General features: G+C 40.0%; 2 protein-coding genes across 3 annotated transcripts; one reads left to right on the forward strand and one right to left on the reverse strand.

The window, feature by feature from the left end:
* Nucleotides 1-20: 20 nt before the first annotated feature.
* On the reverse strand, nucleotides 21-8,414 carry gpr143 (G protein-coupled receptor 143). 2 transcript variants are annotated; one of them, XM_076263637.1, is made up of 12 exons: nucleotides 8,256-8,414; nucleotides 7,824-7,909; nucleotides 7,394-7,467; nucleotides 6,524-7,001; nucleotides 5,378-5,487; nucleotides 4,600-4,694; nucleotides 4,367-4,459; nucleotides 4,048-4,157; nucleotides 2,982-3,090; nucleotides 2,288-2,405; nucleotides 1,906-2,167; nucleotides 21-604 (listed from the first exon to the last, which is right to left on the reverse strand). In XM_076263637.1, the coding sequence occupies exons 4-12, from the start codon at nucleotides 6,777-6,779 to the stop codon at nucleotides 501-503; spliced, it is 1,257 nt and encodes a 418-aa protein (XP_076119752.1). In that variant the 5' UTR covers nucleotides 6,780-7,001; nucleotides 7,394-7,467; nucleotides 7,824-7,909; nucleotides 8,256-8,414; the 3' UTR covers nucleotides 21-500. The 2 variants fall into 2 exon arrangements, with proteins under 2 accessions (XP_076119752.1, XP_076119753.1); XM_076263638.1 differs by lacking the exons at nucleotides 7,394-7,467; nucleotides 7,824-7,909; nucleotides 8,256-8,414 and having other exon boundaries at nucleotides 6,524-7,384.
* A 115-nt stretch (nucleotides 8,415-8,529) lies between these two features.
* On the forward strand, nucleotides 8,530-12,652 carry LOC143099685 (ankyrin repeat and SOCS box protein 9-like). The gene is made up of 6 exons (XM_076262609.1): nucleotides 8,530-8,860; nucleotides 8,936-9,015; nucleotides 9,216-9,323; nucleotides 9,625-9,775; nucleotides 9,948-10,082; nucleotides 11,922-12,652. Exons 1-6 carry the CDS (start codon nucleotides 8,770-8,772, stop codon nucleotides 12,125-12,127), a joined length of 771 nt encoding a protein of 256 aa, XP_076118724.1. The 5' UTR covers nucleotides 8,530-8,769; the 3' UTR covers nucleotides 12,128-12,652.
* The last annotated feature ends 2,021 nt before the right edge of the window (nucleotides 12,653-14,673 follow it).

Here is a 14,673-nt window from a genome sequence, read left to right on the forward strand (position 1 = left end):
ATAAAAAGCTTTGAAATGAGTCATTTATATTAATCTTTAATAAAACAAGTACAAAAACATTCACAATGAAAACAGTTTCTCATGTAAAATTAACTACCCTAAGCAACAAGGTTTTTTTTTACCAATGTTGTAGTGCCATCTTTTATTGAATATCATGATTGCTCACTGAACACTGTATCCAGAGATGATTTGTTTTTGTATATAATATCTGATGAGTACTAAAACACATTTTCTACTGTCCAGTGTGTGATGGTGAATGTCCTGACTAAGTCCAAGTACTGGCATGTAATATTTAAGATTACTGCATGTCTGTGTGTGTGGGATCATGTTTCCATTGAATCCTTTGAAAGAAAATCTAAAAATAAAGTGAGATGTAGTTGAAAGGGAATGTTAGTGCCAGAGTACTCGGAAGGAATGTAAAGCAACTGCTAAAATGAAGTGAATAGTCCTAGACATCAAAGAGCGTACAGGCTGGTAGGTGAGTCAGCTTTGAGGCCCATCTAGCGTTTTGTGGAGTTCTCCAGCGACTCCCCATCAGCGTCTACATCCTCATAGTCTCGCAGCTCACTGGAAATGTGGATTTCAATTGTACTAGACTCTGAACCTAGCAAGACAAAATGGGGGAAATGACCATGTTAATTATGGTATGTTCCCTTTGGCAAGCAAAGTGCCTACAGCGGTCACAGACCGTAACTGCAATATGAACCAACACAATTACCCAATTATCGCAAAAGCTACAAATAATCATGCATAGATAATTTTGTCACATTTCTGACTTTTATATTAATTTCATCCTCCTAGTGCATGAGGGGCAGAGAAATTCTGATTGGTGAGCTTCACAGTCGGGCAGGGGTGCTGTGCACTGGGTGTGCTCACCAATCAGGGGTGGCACAGATATTTGGAATATTGAACTGAGTCAATTCATTGACATTCAAAAATCATATCCCAAATCACAATCGCAATATTTGTCAGAAAAATCGCAATTAGATATTTTTCCTAAATTGTGCAGCCATACTCTAGAGCATTTATGACAAATTACTGATGGTAGGTAAAAATCAGTGACTGCTGACAACAAGCGTAATAAAGACCACAAAAATGAACCACTATATTATGTCAGAATTGTAAGTTAGTGATTAATTCCACTTCCAATTTAACCCAGTGGTTAATCCATTAACTAAATGAAAACACATGACTTGTGAGGATCTTTTTATTGGACAAGACAGCATAACATATTTTACTGATCATTTTTTTATGGGAGAAGGAAGACAACAAAGTTGAGGTTTTGCACAGCATCACTACCAGAAACAACAAATGTCCCTTAGAGTTTCATATATTCTGGACTAGTCTTATGGTGAGGAGATGGAATAAAATGATAGATCAAAATGTATCGACCCTTATTTCATCAATTTTAAATTAGGACTATACATAAAACATTTAGTTTGCAATTTGCAGTAGGCCAAAAACCTAAATCACACAAACATTTGAGAAAATCTATTTTACTCCTCAAAAGTACAAACTTATCTCTCAATAACGACAAAAATATCCTAAAAAATCTTTGGAGAAATTAAAATAGCTACATTGCCACCTAGCACCTGAACGATATTTCCCCTCAGATGTAAAATAGACTCTCTTTCTGAACACGTATAGCAAGTACTGTAAACCTTTGAACCGTTCACCTCATCAGTCACTCAAAACACAGCAGTCAGAGCTGCCATCACGTTCCTTAAAGACAAGCACATCATGGAACAACGCAGAACATGCAGACACGACAAACACACACTCCTAGTCCAACAAGAACCATTTTGCTGCCCTCATGATCTTGTCGGCTGTATCTGGCCTGGTGCTGCGTCTGTCACCAGCCCTGATACACTGGAGAGCCCTTGCTGCCCTGCCACAGCCCATTACCTTCTGAGAGGACACTGATGCCGTCAGAGGGGTGCTGCTGCTGACCGTTGCCGGACATGTTCTTCTTGGCCTCCTGCACATGGCCCTCGTAAAAGAGCGTGGAGCCCACCACAGGGTTGTAGCCCCCTGCCGCGGGCACAGAGGTGGACGCTGAGTCCCAGGCCAGCTCCCTGCGGCGCTGTAGGCTCAGATCCACGTCAAAGCCCGTCCAGCCATGGAAGGCCAGCGTGTTGAGAAAGCCTTGCATGGGGTTCAAAATGGCCTGGAGAACACCAAGGAATATTCAAATGTAAAAACACATTTTCAGTTTGGTTTTGTATTATTGCAAGTTTATCATTTTAACTCCACCATGGCACAGTTTTGATGCTATGCTTCCACTCACCATGATGAACCATGTGATGAGCACAGTATTTCGGATATTTTTCAGGTTATTGGCTTCGATGTCCTCCTGCATCTCCAGATAAAAGAGCAGGCTCTCATTGATGAGATTGGGCAGCCAGCTAACAAGCAGGGAAGACAACAGAGAAGACAGTTCCCTTTACTTTTAGAAGAAAAAAGTATCAAAGAAATGAACACTATTGTGAGGAATATCAGTTTTTTTTTAATTAAAAGTACAACAAAGCCTTAGATTAGGTTTTGACAGATATTTCTGTATTTGTAATGGGAGATGCATGCATGTAAAGAATCATGTCTGAATGACAAATGAAATAGTGAGAAGATTTGTCTGTAATTCTGCAGTGGGCCCAGCCATGTTTCCATACAGTGCAGAGCTTTAACATGATGTAAAAAGCAACTCATTCAGATTGCATCAGATCAGCATGGAACTATTTTGATATAATCCATGGCACTCTTCATACAAAAGCCTTTATTTAAATATGGCTTTCTTATGGCAACATGTTAAAAGACATCAATTATTTCATATGGCTTTGAGATATCAGAATAATGCCCTTGGAGTGAGCTTAAAAAGCAAATTCAAGGATACATTAGCTGATCTTGCATTTCCCCTGAAAAAAAATGACAAAAAATGATGTGCACTGAATTTTAAACATATGTTACAAATCCAAAGGATATCTTACCATATAAAGAACACCAGCATAATTTTGAAAAAGCGTATTTTAATCTCTGTTCCAAGGCGCCTCTCATTTTCTGTGTAGATTCCTTGCCGGCCCTTCAATAAGGACGTAACTGCAAAGAAAGGGTGAAAAGTAAGTCATGGTCAGCTCTAAGGGATGGACATGGATTAACTTTGTCCCTGGTTAAATAGTCATAGTCATAGTCATAGTCAAGTTTATTTATATAGCACAATTTAAAACAACCTGTGGTTGACCAAAGTGCTAAAAAAAAATAAAAACAGATAAATAAATAGTTAATATAAGACAAAATGAAACAAGACACACACACAAAAAAACACAACAGGAAAATAAAACTAAAATAATATGTACATATATATAGCCTATAATTACATTCCACAATTCATTTAAAAGCCATTAATAGCATATGTTCTTTTAACTTGGCTTTAAAAGCACCAATAGTTGGTGTAGATCTAATGTGTAAAGGGAGGTTGTTCCACAACTTGGACCCAGCTACTGAAAAAGCACGGTCATCTTTATTTTTTAGACGACTCTGAGGTACTGAGAGCAGTTGTTTATCTGATGACTTCAGAGTTCTGGGAGGGCAGTGAAAGTGTACAAGCTCACTTAGGTATTGGGGATAGCAACGTTCCCATCTAGGAATTTAATTAAAATAGCCGTAGTCCAGTTTCTGATAACATTTGTTGTGATATTTAATAACTTTGGTCTGAGAGAGTGAAAAGAAAAACAGGGTGGAGGGGGGGGCTGTGATATGAATGAATTGATCTCAGAAATAGCTGATCATCAAACTCTTGTCCATGATAGAATTCTTAGTATTTCATAAAAAGTCCTGATTGAGGTGGGAGATTACAGTCAAAGTAGAGTAGGCTATGCATTGTTTTCAATGGTCTTCCCCAATGATGATTAATGTTGACTACACTATGATTCTAGAAATAAAGTACACATATTGTTGTAAAAACAGTATGTTACTGGGTTAAATACAATTCTAAACTAAAATGAATGTGATTGAATCAATTATTTTACAGCCAGTAGGGACACACAAAAGACTTACCAGCTGACACAGTGCGAGAGAAGAGAACGGGGTTCACTATGAGGACCAGCAGCATGGGGGCGTAGGTGGTGATGTAGTGGGGGATGGCATGCTGAAGGCCATTCTCACAGCTGGAGTGAAGAGACAGCAAGGAACACACTCACGTCAACTCACAAACTTAAAAAGCCAACAGAATATACATTCCTGACAAGTTCACCTTTTAGATATTATTGTTAAGCTTTAGACATACTAAACTGGAAGACATGTCAAATAAAAACTCCCAATAACACCACATCTGTTAGACACGGTTCTATTGAGCTAGCCTGCTTTTGTAACACACCTGGAGATCGAGGGGTAATAGAGCATGGCTACCCCCTCCACACACAGCAGCACAGCCAGGCCCCATGTGATCATGTGATATAACACAATGGTGCTGCCAAAGGGAGTTCAACATGATGGGTTAGATAGTTCAACATGATGTAACCCAGAAAACATACATACAAGTATATTTTAAAATAGTCTGCTGAGTTCCCAATGGGGGGGTGGGGGGGTCACAGGGCAGAAGCAGCATACCTGATACCTGCAGACCTTTTCACCACCAAGAACACGTCTACAGCATAGCAGAAAGTCCACCAAAATGATGCACTAAAAAACAACTGGATCCACATCTGTCAGGGCCACAGTAACAGAGCCATTATATAACACACAAAACAAATTCCTCTAAATGAGAAATTGTGATGGTGACGACATCCTACAATAGTCCTACAATTGAATTCAGCTGCAGGAGTAGATCTACGTTTAATCTCCCACCAGTTGTTTCCCAAAATAACACTAAGGAGCACTGGGACAAAAATGCTACACACAACCAAATACCAACAGAGTGATTCACTTATAGAGAGAATGTCTTGCTCTAAATAAAGTCTCTTTCCCTATTCTGTGTGGCGTCCTGCTGGGGGCAAGGTTTACTCAGTTTACTCTGAGCTGCACAACAACAGAGCTTTCAGCTCCCACTTTCCTTAAAGGGTAGGATGAAACATTGATACATTGCAATATTTCTGCTAGCAATACATTATTGGTACGTCAAATATCTATGATCATAGACAGATATATTGCAATGCATTCTTATTATTATGCAGTATTGCAGAATCTTGATGCTATCAATTATCAATGTATCACAATGTTATCATGCCGTAGGGGGTGGTTCACCACTACATGTCATGGCCCACTTCAACATGTGGACTGTTAAATTTGGTTCTCAACCTCGTAATAATGCCACAGAATGTCTTTTCTCTGTTACTCTACATCAGATTTACATGTTAAAGTGAATGAGGGAGTTGTATAGAGTACGCACCGCACTGCCCACACAGAACACCTCTGGCCACACATTGCTGTTATTGGTAACAGAGATTTGGCTGATAAAGTTTGGCAAGCCCAGCCAGATGGATGATCTCAGAATGATACCTGGGGAGATTCAAAAATGGTTTAATTAATACATTGTCTCTGTCAAACTCTATTGTCTGAAAGTATTGCAATTAAATCACTGCTAAATAGAATAACCTAAATTAAATAAATGTATCCCAAATCCCAGACAAGAATCAAGAAGAAAAGGTCCCTTACATAAACAGGCGGGAGAGCCCTTAATAGAATTTGTAATAGAACCTTTGCTTTACTGCTGATAACAACATTGGAGATGCATTGTAGGACTCCCCTCCATTCCAGCCTCAATATCTTTGGTGTTCTACACACCCATGAATCAATTCACCTAATGGAGTTGTATGGCTACCTACAGGGTATAGTCTATGTAATGATTAGTAGGTTTAGTATCTGGGTTAAATGAGACATGCATACACTATAGTGGAGATAATTTACCTTGAGTAGGCTATGGATAGTGATGGAAGAAGCTATTTTAAACTAATGTGATATCTCTCCTCAGAACACAATCTCTCTTTATTCTCATGGTGCTTTTAGAAAGAAAACTGGGAGGGCAGAGAGCAATAGCATATCATAAGGTCATGAGTTTTGATGCGGTAGCCTAAGCCTGACTATGGCCTGATTCTTAGTTGCCTACATCATGTCACTGTCAGGCTACACACTAACTTGAATGTATCATCATAAATGCCACGACAGCCCACTCCTTTGCCAAAGAATATAGACCTATTTTTTTTTTTTTTTTTACTTTTATTTTATAATTTACCAGACCAACGAATAATTTCTATCGATGCGTCATCATTTAAGTAGCCTAGGCCCTATAGTTGCAACTTCACAGATGAAGACCGACCACACCACGTTTACATGTTAACTCAAGATGAAGGTTTAATGTTTTTTTATTATTATTTTATTTAAGTCTACTCTAGCTAGGCTACTTTGTTGTTTCTGAAACATGCAGGGTCGTCTGAGACCACGCTAGACCTGTGCCAGCAACGTGTGCCAGAGAAGAGAACCCTCAAACCCCCACAGATTGGGTTTGAGATGAGGAGGAAAGGAAAGTGGGCCTTACCTAAGCATCCTAAAATATCACACACGCTGATAATGAATAATATCCTGGACGACGAAGCAGGTTTTGGTAGTGGATATTGTCCAAGGCGACGGTATCCTCTTCGTTTTGGTAAAATTTGTATGATAGAAAATATGAGACTGACAGCAGCACTACCTATGCAGATTGCACCGAAGAAGAGAGGTTGGAAATTGATGACAAATTCAGTTGAAGCATCTCGATTCGGACAGCAAAATGTCTCGAGTCGAGGAGATGCCATTATGTGTAGATTGTGCCTGAGCACAGTGTCAAGAGAGAGAGAAAAGGAAATTCATTCATTAAGGCTGGCCCGAGTTCCCAGTGAAATCACGGGTTGAGCCATCATGTGCCTCTCCTTAATCCCTCCAGTCAGGTTTGAACCGCGTCACTTTGGTTGGAGTCGAGAGGGAAAAAATGTTCAGTAATATTTGGCAAGCCAGTAGTAAGGTAAGTTACCAGTAGTCTAAACAGACAAAAGGAAACATACAGATATTTTTATAACAACAATACAACAATCACAATCAACAACTGCAACTACAACTGCACGTAGGCCCTAGGCATCTTGGCTAATCGGGCATGGAAATAAGTTTATTATAACAAGCCCATGTCGCATGGGATGTCCGCTATTTTAATACTATACTTTCAAAATACATTAGTTATTTGGTGAGTTGAAACTCAGTTGACCAAAATGTTAACACATAGTGTCAAATAGCGTCAGTTAAGCAAATAGTAACAATATTATTTTCCCGCTCCACTTGGATATGTGAAACACGAAGTCGAGCTCCTTAGAGGAAACATCAGATTATACAAAGACCATACAAGGCAAATATGTTTGAATTCATAAAAAACAAATACCTTATGGTAAAGACCTTCACTGTTAATGTGGTTACAGTTTCCAAAAGGTCATCCAAGCTTCTGTGAAGATAGGCCTATTAAGATAAAGATGCTCTGAGTCAAAAGAAAGGTAGGCTAGTATGTCTTTATTGCCATCTAGTGGTTGGTTCATTCTTGACTAGACATAGGACAAGTCTTACCAAGAGATGCTTTGCTATCTTGAATTTGTTTGGTATTGTAGGCCTAAGCAGTTTTCTTGCACTGTAGGCTACTTTTAGGTGTAAATGAAAGCACTGACAATAGAATGTGCATTGTATATTCATGGCACAGACTTTTGGGCTAATCCTTGCAGTGTAAGAAGGCTTGCCCTAGTTGAGATGCTGGAAAATGTGCTGACTGGGTTACTGAAACGTGATAGATTAGTGGATTAGATTGAGAGTTGCCAGCATACCTTGGTCTAGACCCCGAGTTTGAGTTGAGAAGACAAGGTATCACAGTACACAGGGCAGTTGTTTGATGTACATAAGATACTTAATCCTACGCATAGAAGAAAAATATAGTCACACACTACTCAAACGGTTTAAATATTTAAAAGTTTCCATGGATGAAACATACTGTGCATATTAACTTTAACATTGTAGGTTTACTCTGTGTTGGCTGCATGCAAAATGCCTTGTGTGTAACGGAGTGGAATCAGGAATAATTGCTGGGAATCCAGTGTTGCAAAAATCCTTTGGCTCAAATAGCATGCTGTGATATTTCAGCTATCAGCTTCAGCTAGAATTGATGAGCTGATTAAAACATCAATGCAATCTCAATACCACAAAAATGTCCGAAAGCAACGGAAAATCTGTGCCATAATTTGCAGCGTCTTTGCACATACCTTTTATTGACTTCATGTCTGGCCTGCATTACACGCCTAGTCATGCCATACTGTCGCTCTCATGTGCAACCTCTTTAGCATGCCAAAAAGCATGTTTGGCATTCTTTTAAAAACAAAACAAAGTTTCCTCGTTTTTGTGCTACTTTTCCTCCCTTCCTCTTCCTCCACCCCCTTTTCCTTTCCTTGTTTCAAGCAGGAGATGATGTATGTATGTCGACAATGCTAGTGTCAGATTTCAAACCTGCTCAACATATTTCTGCCCCAACAGTGACTTTCCATTGACTGTAATAGCTTGTGTGTGTATGTGTGTCTGGAAACAGCCCTAAATACCAGATACACACACCCTAAATACCTGCTACCTAATGACAGAGAGAGAGGAATAGTAGCCCAGCAGAGCTGCACTTCAGCTGCCTGTGATGAGTGGAGTCTCTCGATTAAATATTAGACAGTTAAACATTAGCACAGGGGCAAAGATCAGCTTCTGACATTACAGAATACCACTGTCCTATGAAGAATGGCTGTGCCTGAAGGAATTGGGAATATCCAGAAAAAACAAGCACAACAAGCTGGGCAAATGGTGTTCTTCTCAAATCCACTGCTGGCAGGTAAGTGGCTGTATATATAAGAAGCGGTGTTGTACAGTATGTTGTATCCATTTCCATCTACTATTGTTTTTTTAGATACAGAATCGGATTGGTCTCCTATTCATGATGCTGCATACAATGGAAGACTTCTGACATTGAGTCGTATTATTGAACAGGTAAACATGTTCTCATGTACTTTTTAAGACATTGACAACACCCTGGCATGTCCTGTCTGGTTGGTGTTGCGGTCTTCTGGCTATTCTGTTATGCTAACTGTTGGGTAGAGTTCTGCAGTGCAGAAATAAATGCAACATTCAAGAAATTACCCTCAAGGTAAAATGATGAAATGAGTTTAACATTTCAATTCTGTATTTAGGGAGCCAGTGTTAACTTGGTCACACTTGACCAGGTCTCTCCCCTGCATGTGGCCTGCCTGCAGGGACACACAGCATGCGCTAAAACCCTGCTGGAGCATGGGGCAGATGTAAGTATGGCCTAACTGCACTTTGCCTTTTTGGTATGAAATTCATTGTCATGTGTTTTTGCTACCAATATTTGGTTTATTTTTGTGACAAACAATACACTCTCTGTGTTCACATTGGAGTCCCACCCTCTAACACCCCCTAAGGCAAGACAATCAGCTTATTTCCCTGAAGTTAAAGCTGCAGTCTTGCTTTATACTAGACTTGTAAAATAACAACCCATTGCTTCAAAGTTTCTGAAATGCATAGAACTCAGTGTAGTATGTGCCAGACTGTAGAACCAGGCTTTGTGTGTGCATGCAGGGGAATATTTCCTCTGTAAACGGGAGCACGGCCCTCTCAGACGCATGTGGCTTTGGGAGTGCAGCCTGTGTCAATCTGCTCCTCCAGCATGGGGCTTCACCTCAGGGTGGGAGCACCACCGCCTCCCCTATACACCAGGCAGCCGCCAAAGGTCAAAGGGCAATTATTTGATTCCAAACTCGTATCACAAGTTGTGCCTGTTACTCATATCAAGTCAATAATTGTCTGGACACTGAGGCATAAAACTGAAGCAAAAAATAACAAAAATATTGACCCTGCTTCTGGACTGTCCTGCTAAAGGGAAATGTTTGTCGTTGCTGTAGGGCACACAGAATGTATTGAGAGTTTGCTGAAGTATGGTGTGGATATTGACCAGAGCACAGATCGGGCTGGTTCTCCTCTCTACACAGCCTGTTCCAACCAGCACCTCAGCACAGTGAGGAGACTGCTACAACTAGGTAGAACCATTTCTCTTTCATATCTATCCTATGAATTACTTTACACAGAAAAGCTTCAAAATGCAGGAAATGACACACACACACACGCTCACACACACAAACAGGGATGGGCAGCATTTATAACACACGTATTAAAGTTGCCTGTTTTTTGTAGAACTTTGGAACAGCTTTGACAGTGATGTGTCTGTGTTCTCCAAAGCTGATGATGCACACATAAATGTGTCATTGTTTCTTTAGGTGATATATGGGACAACTTTTTGAGCAATGTTGCTGGGCAATGCTCCTGAGTATTCTGGCATGTTCTCTTTGATGGCAACTTATTCTTGGGAACTTAAAGGACAATTCCGGCGCAAAATGAACCTAGGGGTTAATAACACATGTGTACCGAGTTCGACCGTTCGCTGGGATTTGTTTTCATGCTAGTCGAATGTGACCAGTTTTATTGCAAACCGCTTATTAGCGTTTAACGCTAGCCTTCGGGCACACGTACAGTAGAAATAAATTGCTATTTCTATACCACTAACAAGGCTCAAAATAGCACCACACTTACACAGTAGCATAATGAGGGTCTCTACATGTAAACCGAAGCATTGAGAACTTTGTAAGTGTACAGGCAGTTTATTAAAAAGAAACACATTACCGTTCACGTCTGGTTCACATACAGGCAACTAAACTACTAAAATCAAACGTAATTTGCTCAATATAGGCCTATCAGAAATAATAGCTCCGATGTAACATAACTTGTATAGTGTACTTACTTAGTGGATCCATCTGGTCCCTCTGGTATGGATCGCCGCCGCCTGTGTGGTATTGACTACAGGTAGCTTCTAGCTCTCTCTCTCTCATATCCCTTTCACGGAGCTCCCGCAGCTCTTTGTTGGTATTCCGACTCGAAAAGATAAGGACGTCCAATAAGGGTTCATCCTCGATGTCTTCAAATTCGTTCAAATAACCTGCCATCTCTTATGTCTCCTGTTGCGTTCAGTGCTTCTCTTTTGCACAGTCCTTCTGCAACAACGTTTCACCCGAGATTCACTTCACATCCCAGAGTTCTGTTTAACCAAGGCGCCTGCCTGTATGTGAACCAGACGTCAACGGTAATGTGTTTCTTTTTAATAAACTGCCTGTACACTTACAAAGTTCTCAATGCTTCGGTTTACATGTAGAGACCCTCATTATGCTACTGTGTAAGTGTGGTGCTATTTTGAGCCTTGTTAGTGGTATAGAAATAGCGATTTCTTTCTACTGTACGTGTGCCCCGAAGGCTAGCGTTAAACGCTAATAAGCGGTTTGTAATAAAACTGATCACATTCGACTAGCATGAAAACAAATCCCAGCGAACGGTCGAACTCGGTACACATGTGTTATTAACCCCTAGGTTCATTTTGCGCCGGAATTGTCCTTTAAATCATTAGTAGGCACATTAACATGATCATCCAATCAGAACACTTAAGACCGGTTATGTGGTAGCCCTGCAACATTGCTCAAAAAGTTGTCCCATGTGTCACCTTTATGCTCAATATAACACCATTTAGCTAACGGTGATCATACCTGACCAACAGCGTAACAGTGCAATATCAAGCATTCTGGAATGCATTGACAATGTCAGAGACACACACACAGTACAATATCAAGCATTCTGGAATGCATTGACAATGTCAGAGAAAAACACACACACACACGCGCACACGCGCACACACACACACCTCTATCAGGAATACAACCAAATCACATTCTGATATGTGGTTGTGATCTACCTGTACATTATTATCACCAAAATCATTCTGAGGTCTGTGTACATCCCCATGATTTCTGGCAACAACAACTGTGTCTCTACAGGTGCCAGTGTTAGCTGCAGTAAGGACGGAGACTCTCCACTGCACATTGCTGCCCAGCTGTCTAATCCTGAGCTTGTCAAGACTCTGCTGGACCATGGAGCTGACCACAAGGCCAAGAACAAAGTAGGCAAACAGCCTGTGGACATTGCACCCCCCAACAGTGCTGTAGTGAAACTGCTCAAACAGACCACTGGCAGCAGCATTTAATTTTTTCTCGAGTCATTAGTGACTTTACTGTAATGGCATTTATAACCTGCAGGACCTGTCACATGCCCTCCTGTCAGCCACCTTTTCACAAGATGTAGGTGGGAGAACATAAAAGGAAAGGAAAAAAATAATTTACAACTCCAAATCAGAAAAAGTTGGGACGTTGTGTAAAATGCAAATAAAAACAGAATATGATAATATGCAAGTCTCGTAAACCCATATATAGCAACAAAAAAGACATAGACATAGATCAAATGTTGAAAATAAAAATGTTGACTATTTGTTCATTCATGTGATGTGAATGTGATACAATGATTTTCTTTACAGAAACAGGTCTGATTTTAATGCAGTGTCATTTGAGGTCCAAAAGACCACAGCCATCCAATATTTTTCTTCAGATTCTCTGAATATTTTAATGATAGTATGTACTATATGATAGATATGATTATGTACTATATGTGTTTGAACTCCCCAAATACTTCACAATTTCATGTTAAGAAGCATTAAAGTGATATTGTTTCATCATTTGTCCACTTTTAACACTGTTTGTTTAAAAGACATGTAAAAAAAACACATTATATGCGGGTAAAAGACGTTATATGTTTTTTATTTATTAGTTTATTTGTCAGGGACAATGCAGCACACAATATTACATACATAATTATCACAGTCAAAGCCATAACAATATGATATGTGTTGCATAAAATGTTTCTATCCAATTGGCTAATTTGCAACCCCAGTCCCTGGTTTGTAAACTAATACATTACCTCTCTCTCTCTCTAATATATATATATGCATGCATATATATATATATATATATATATGTGTGTATATATATATATGCAATATTATGCATGCAATGTATGTTTTTTATTCATAAGATGTACATATCACAGTTACCACTAGGGGGCATAGTAACACCAGCATCATGGATGAACACCTAAGATACCATGAGTTTACATTTGAATTTGATCATTCTTTCAATCTCAAGACACTGCATTTTGAAGTTAAATTATTGCTTATGAGTGATGTGAATATCTTAAGAACTGTAGGGCCTAGGATGACCCTTTTTTGAATGTTGGTCTCAAGGGGACATGTTAACCCATCCCATAACCACTCATTTGATGTATTGATTTATAGCCCCACCTAGCTAGCAAAAAACAGGTGTTGTAATCGCATATATCTCTGGCTGATATGGTCAAAACTGCATGAAATTGGAGGTAGGATCATTATGACACCCTCTGAATGCATGCCAAGTTTCCTGGAATTCTGTTCATGGGGAGCCATTCAATAAATTAATTGATGTGTACATTTAGTGACTGTACACTACGCACACACACACTCATAAACACACACACACACACACACACATAAAGACACATGATCACACATAAAGGCACACACGCACACACTGTTGTCTACCATACCAAATGTTTACAAAAAAAAGTTGTTTTTGTAATCTTCATCCTACCTGGCACAATACAAATGCATCAATTTCATCAGTTTCAGTGGACTGAGTAAAACCAGTCGTCTGTCGCCAGGTGATGTTAATGGGTATGGACAGATCATGCCATGGCCCTGGATCAGGTCTAACGGTTTAAGTGTTTCTGACTTGAAGATGTAACAGCTTTGGCATTGGACTTTAGAACAACAAAACAAAGACAGAGGCAATGGTTACAGTGACAGCTGTCAAGGCATTTTACTAGAGGCTGTGGCATTTAAGGACCAGTCTAAATTAAAAAGAGTAATTAAAGATACAGACTGAATGCAGCCAAATGTGATGCAAAAGGATCTGACAGGTTATGTAAATAAGGCCAGGTCAGAATCAGGTAAATAGATAACTGCCCTGCCTACAACATGGAAGCTGTTCTCTGCTGTATTGTCCTCAAAAGCAATTGTGGAGTAGCGGTGGAATTATTTGTAACTCTCACCAACCCTCATTGATTCCTTTTCCCAATTTGTTCCTGAAGGTAAATCATTAACCTCTGACACAAACATGCTTCCCCTCCATACAGAAATGCCCTGATCTCTGCTTCACTTCATCTGGGTTCAATGTCCAGTTGATTTAGTGGTTGCAGATCACTGGCATGTGAGCACTGGTACAGAGCATCTCGCTGTAATTAACGATAGGGCCAATCAAATCATAGCTCCTCTATGCTCCAACAGTCAATGAGCCATTTGAAGTGACGCAGCACCCACAGTAGTTATAGTCTCATGCCCAGCAATATCAGCTCAAGTTGGGCTGGGTTCCAACAGTCAGCCTGCCACCCCATGGCCTGGTAGCACTTTAGAGCTAGCCTCACATCCTCCCAACTAAAGCTTTTACATTACATCCCCCCATGAGGCCTAACATTTCACTTCCATCCATTCACTGCCAAATACAGCAGCACTTAGCACTCAAGCAGCAGCACTGCTTTTCAATGACCGCTAACAGCAAATAATGCACACTTTTCACCTGGATGCACTTTTTTGCGAAAAAAAAAACAAAAGCCAAAACCATTAACGAAAGGAGGAGAAACTTTCACTGCCAGTTTTGACTGGAAACC

This window comes from Alosa pseudoharengus, unplaced genomic scaffold (assembly GCF_046254945.1).
Source record: "Alosa pseudoharengus isolate Yale_2024_CS ecotype anadromous, Long Island Sound unplaced genomic scaffold, YU_APseudo_1.1 YU_APseudo_1.1_scf_3, whole genome shotgun sequence".
Classification (NCBI taxonomy): Eukaryota; Metazoa; Chordata; class Actinopteri; order Clupeiformes; family Clupeidae; genus Alosa; species Alosa pseudoharengus.

Excerpts from the sequence above, each read along its gene's own strand:
- gpr143 (XM_076263637.1), bottom strand. The coding sequence starts at position 6,779 with ATGGCATCTCCTCGACTCGAGACATTTTGCTGTCCGAATCGAGATGCT. Across the intron at positions 4,695-5,377 it reads TGTTCTGTGTGGGCAGTGCG|ATGTGGATCCAGTTGTTTTT; the intron begins GTGCGTACTCTA and ends TGGCCCTGACAG. Across the intron at positions 605-1,905 it reads CATCAGTGTCCTCTCAGAAG|GTTCAGAGTCTAGTACAATT; the intron begins GTAATGGGCTGT and ends TTGTCTTGCTAG.
- LOC143099685 (XM_076262609.1), top strand. The coding sequence starts at position 8,770 with ATGGCTGTGCCTGAAGGAATTGGGAATATCCAGAAAAAACAAGCACAA. Across the intron at positions 9,324-9,624 it reads TGCTGGAGCATGGGGCAGAT|GGGAATATTTCCTCTGTAAA; the intron begins GTAAGTATGGCC and ends GTGTGCATGCAG. Across the intron at positions 10,083-11,921 it reads GAGGAGACTGCTACAACTAG|GTGCCAGTGTTAGCTGCAGT; the intron begins GTAGAACCATTT and ends GTGTCTCTACAG.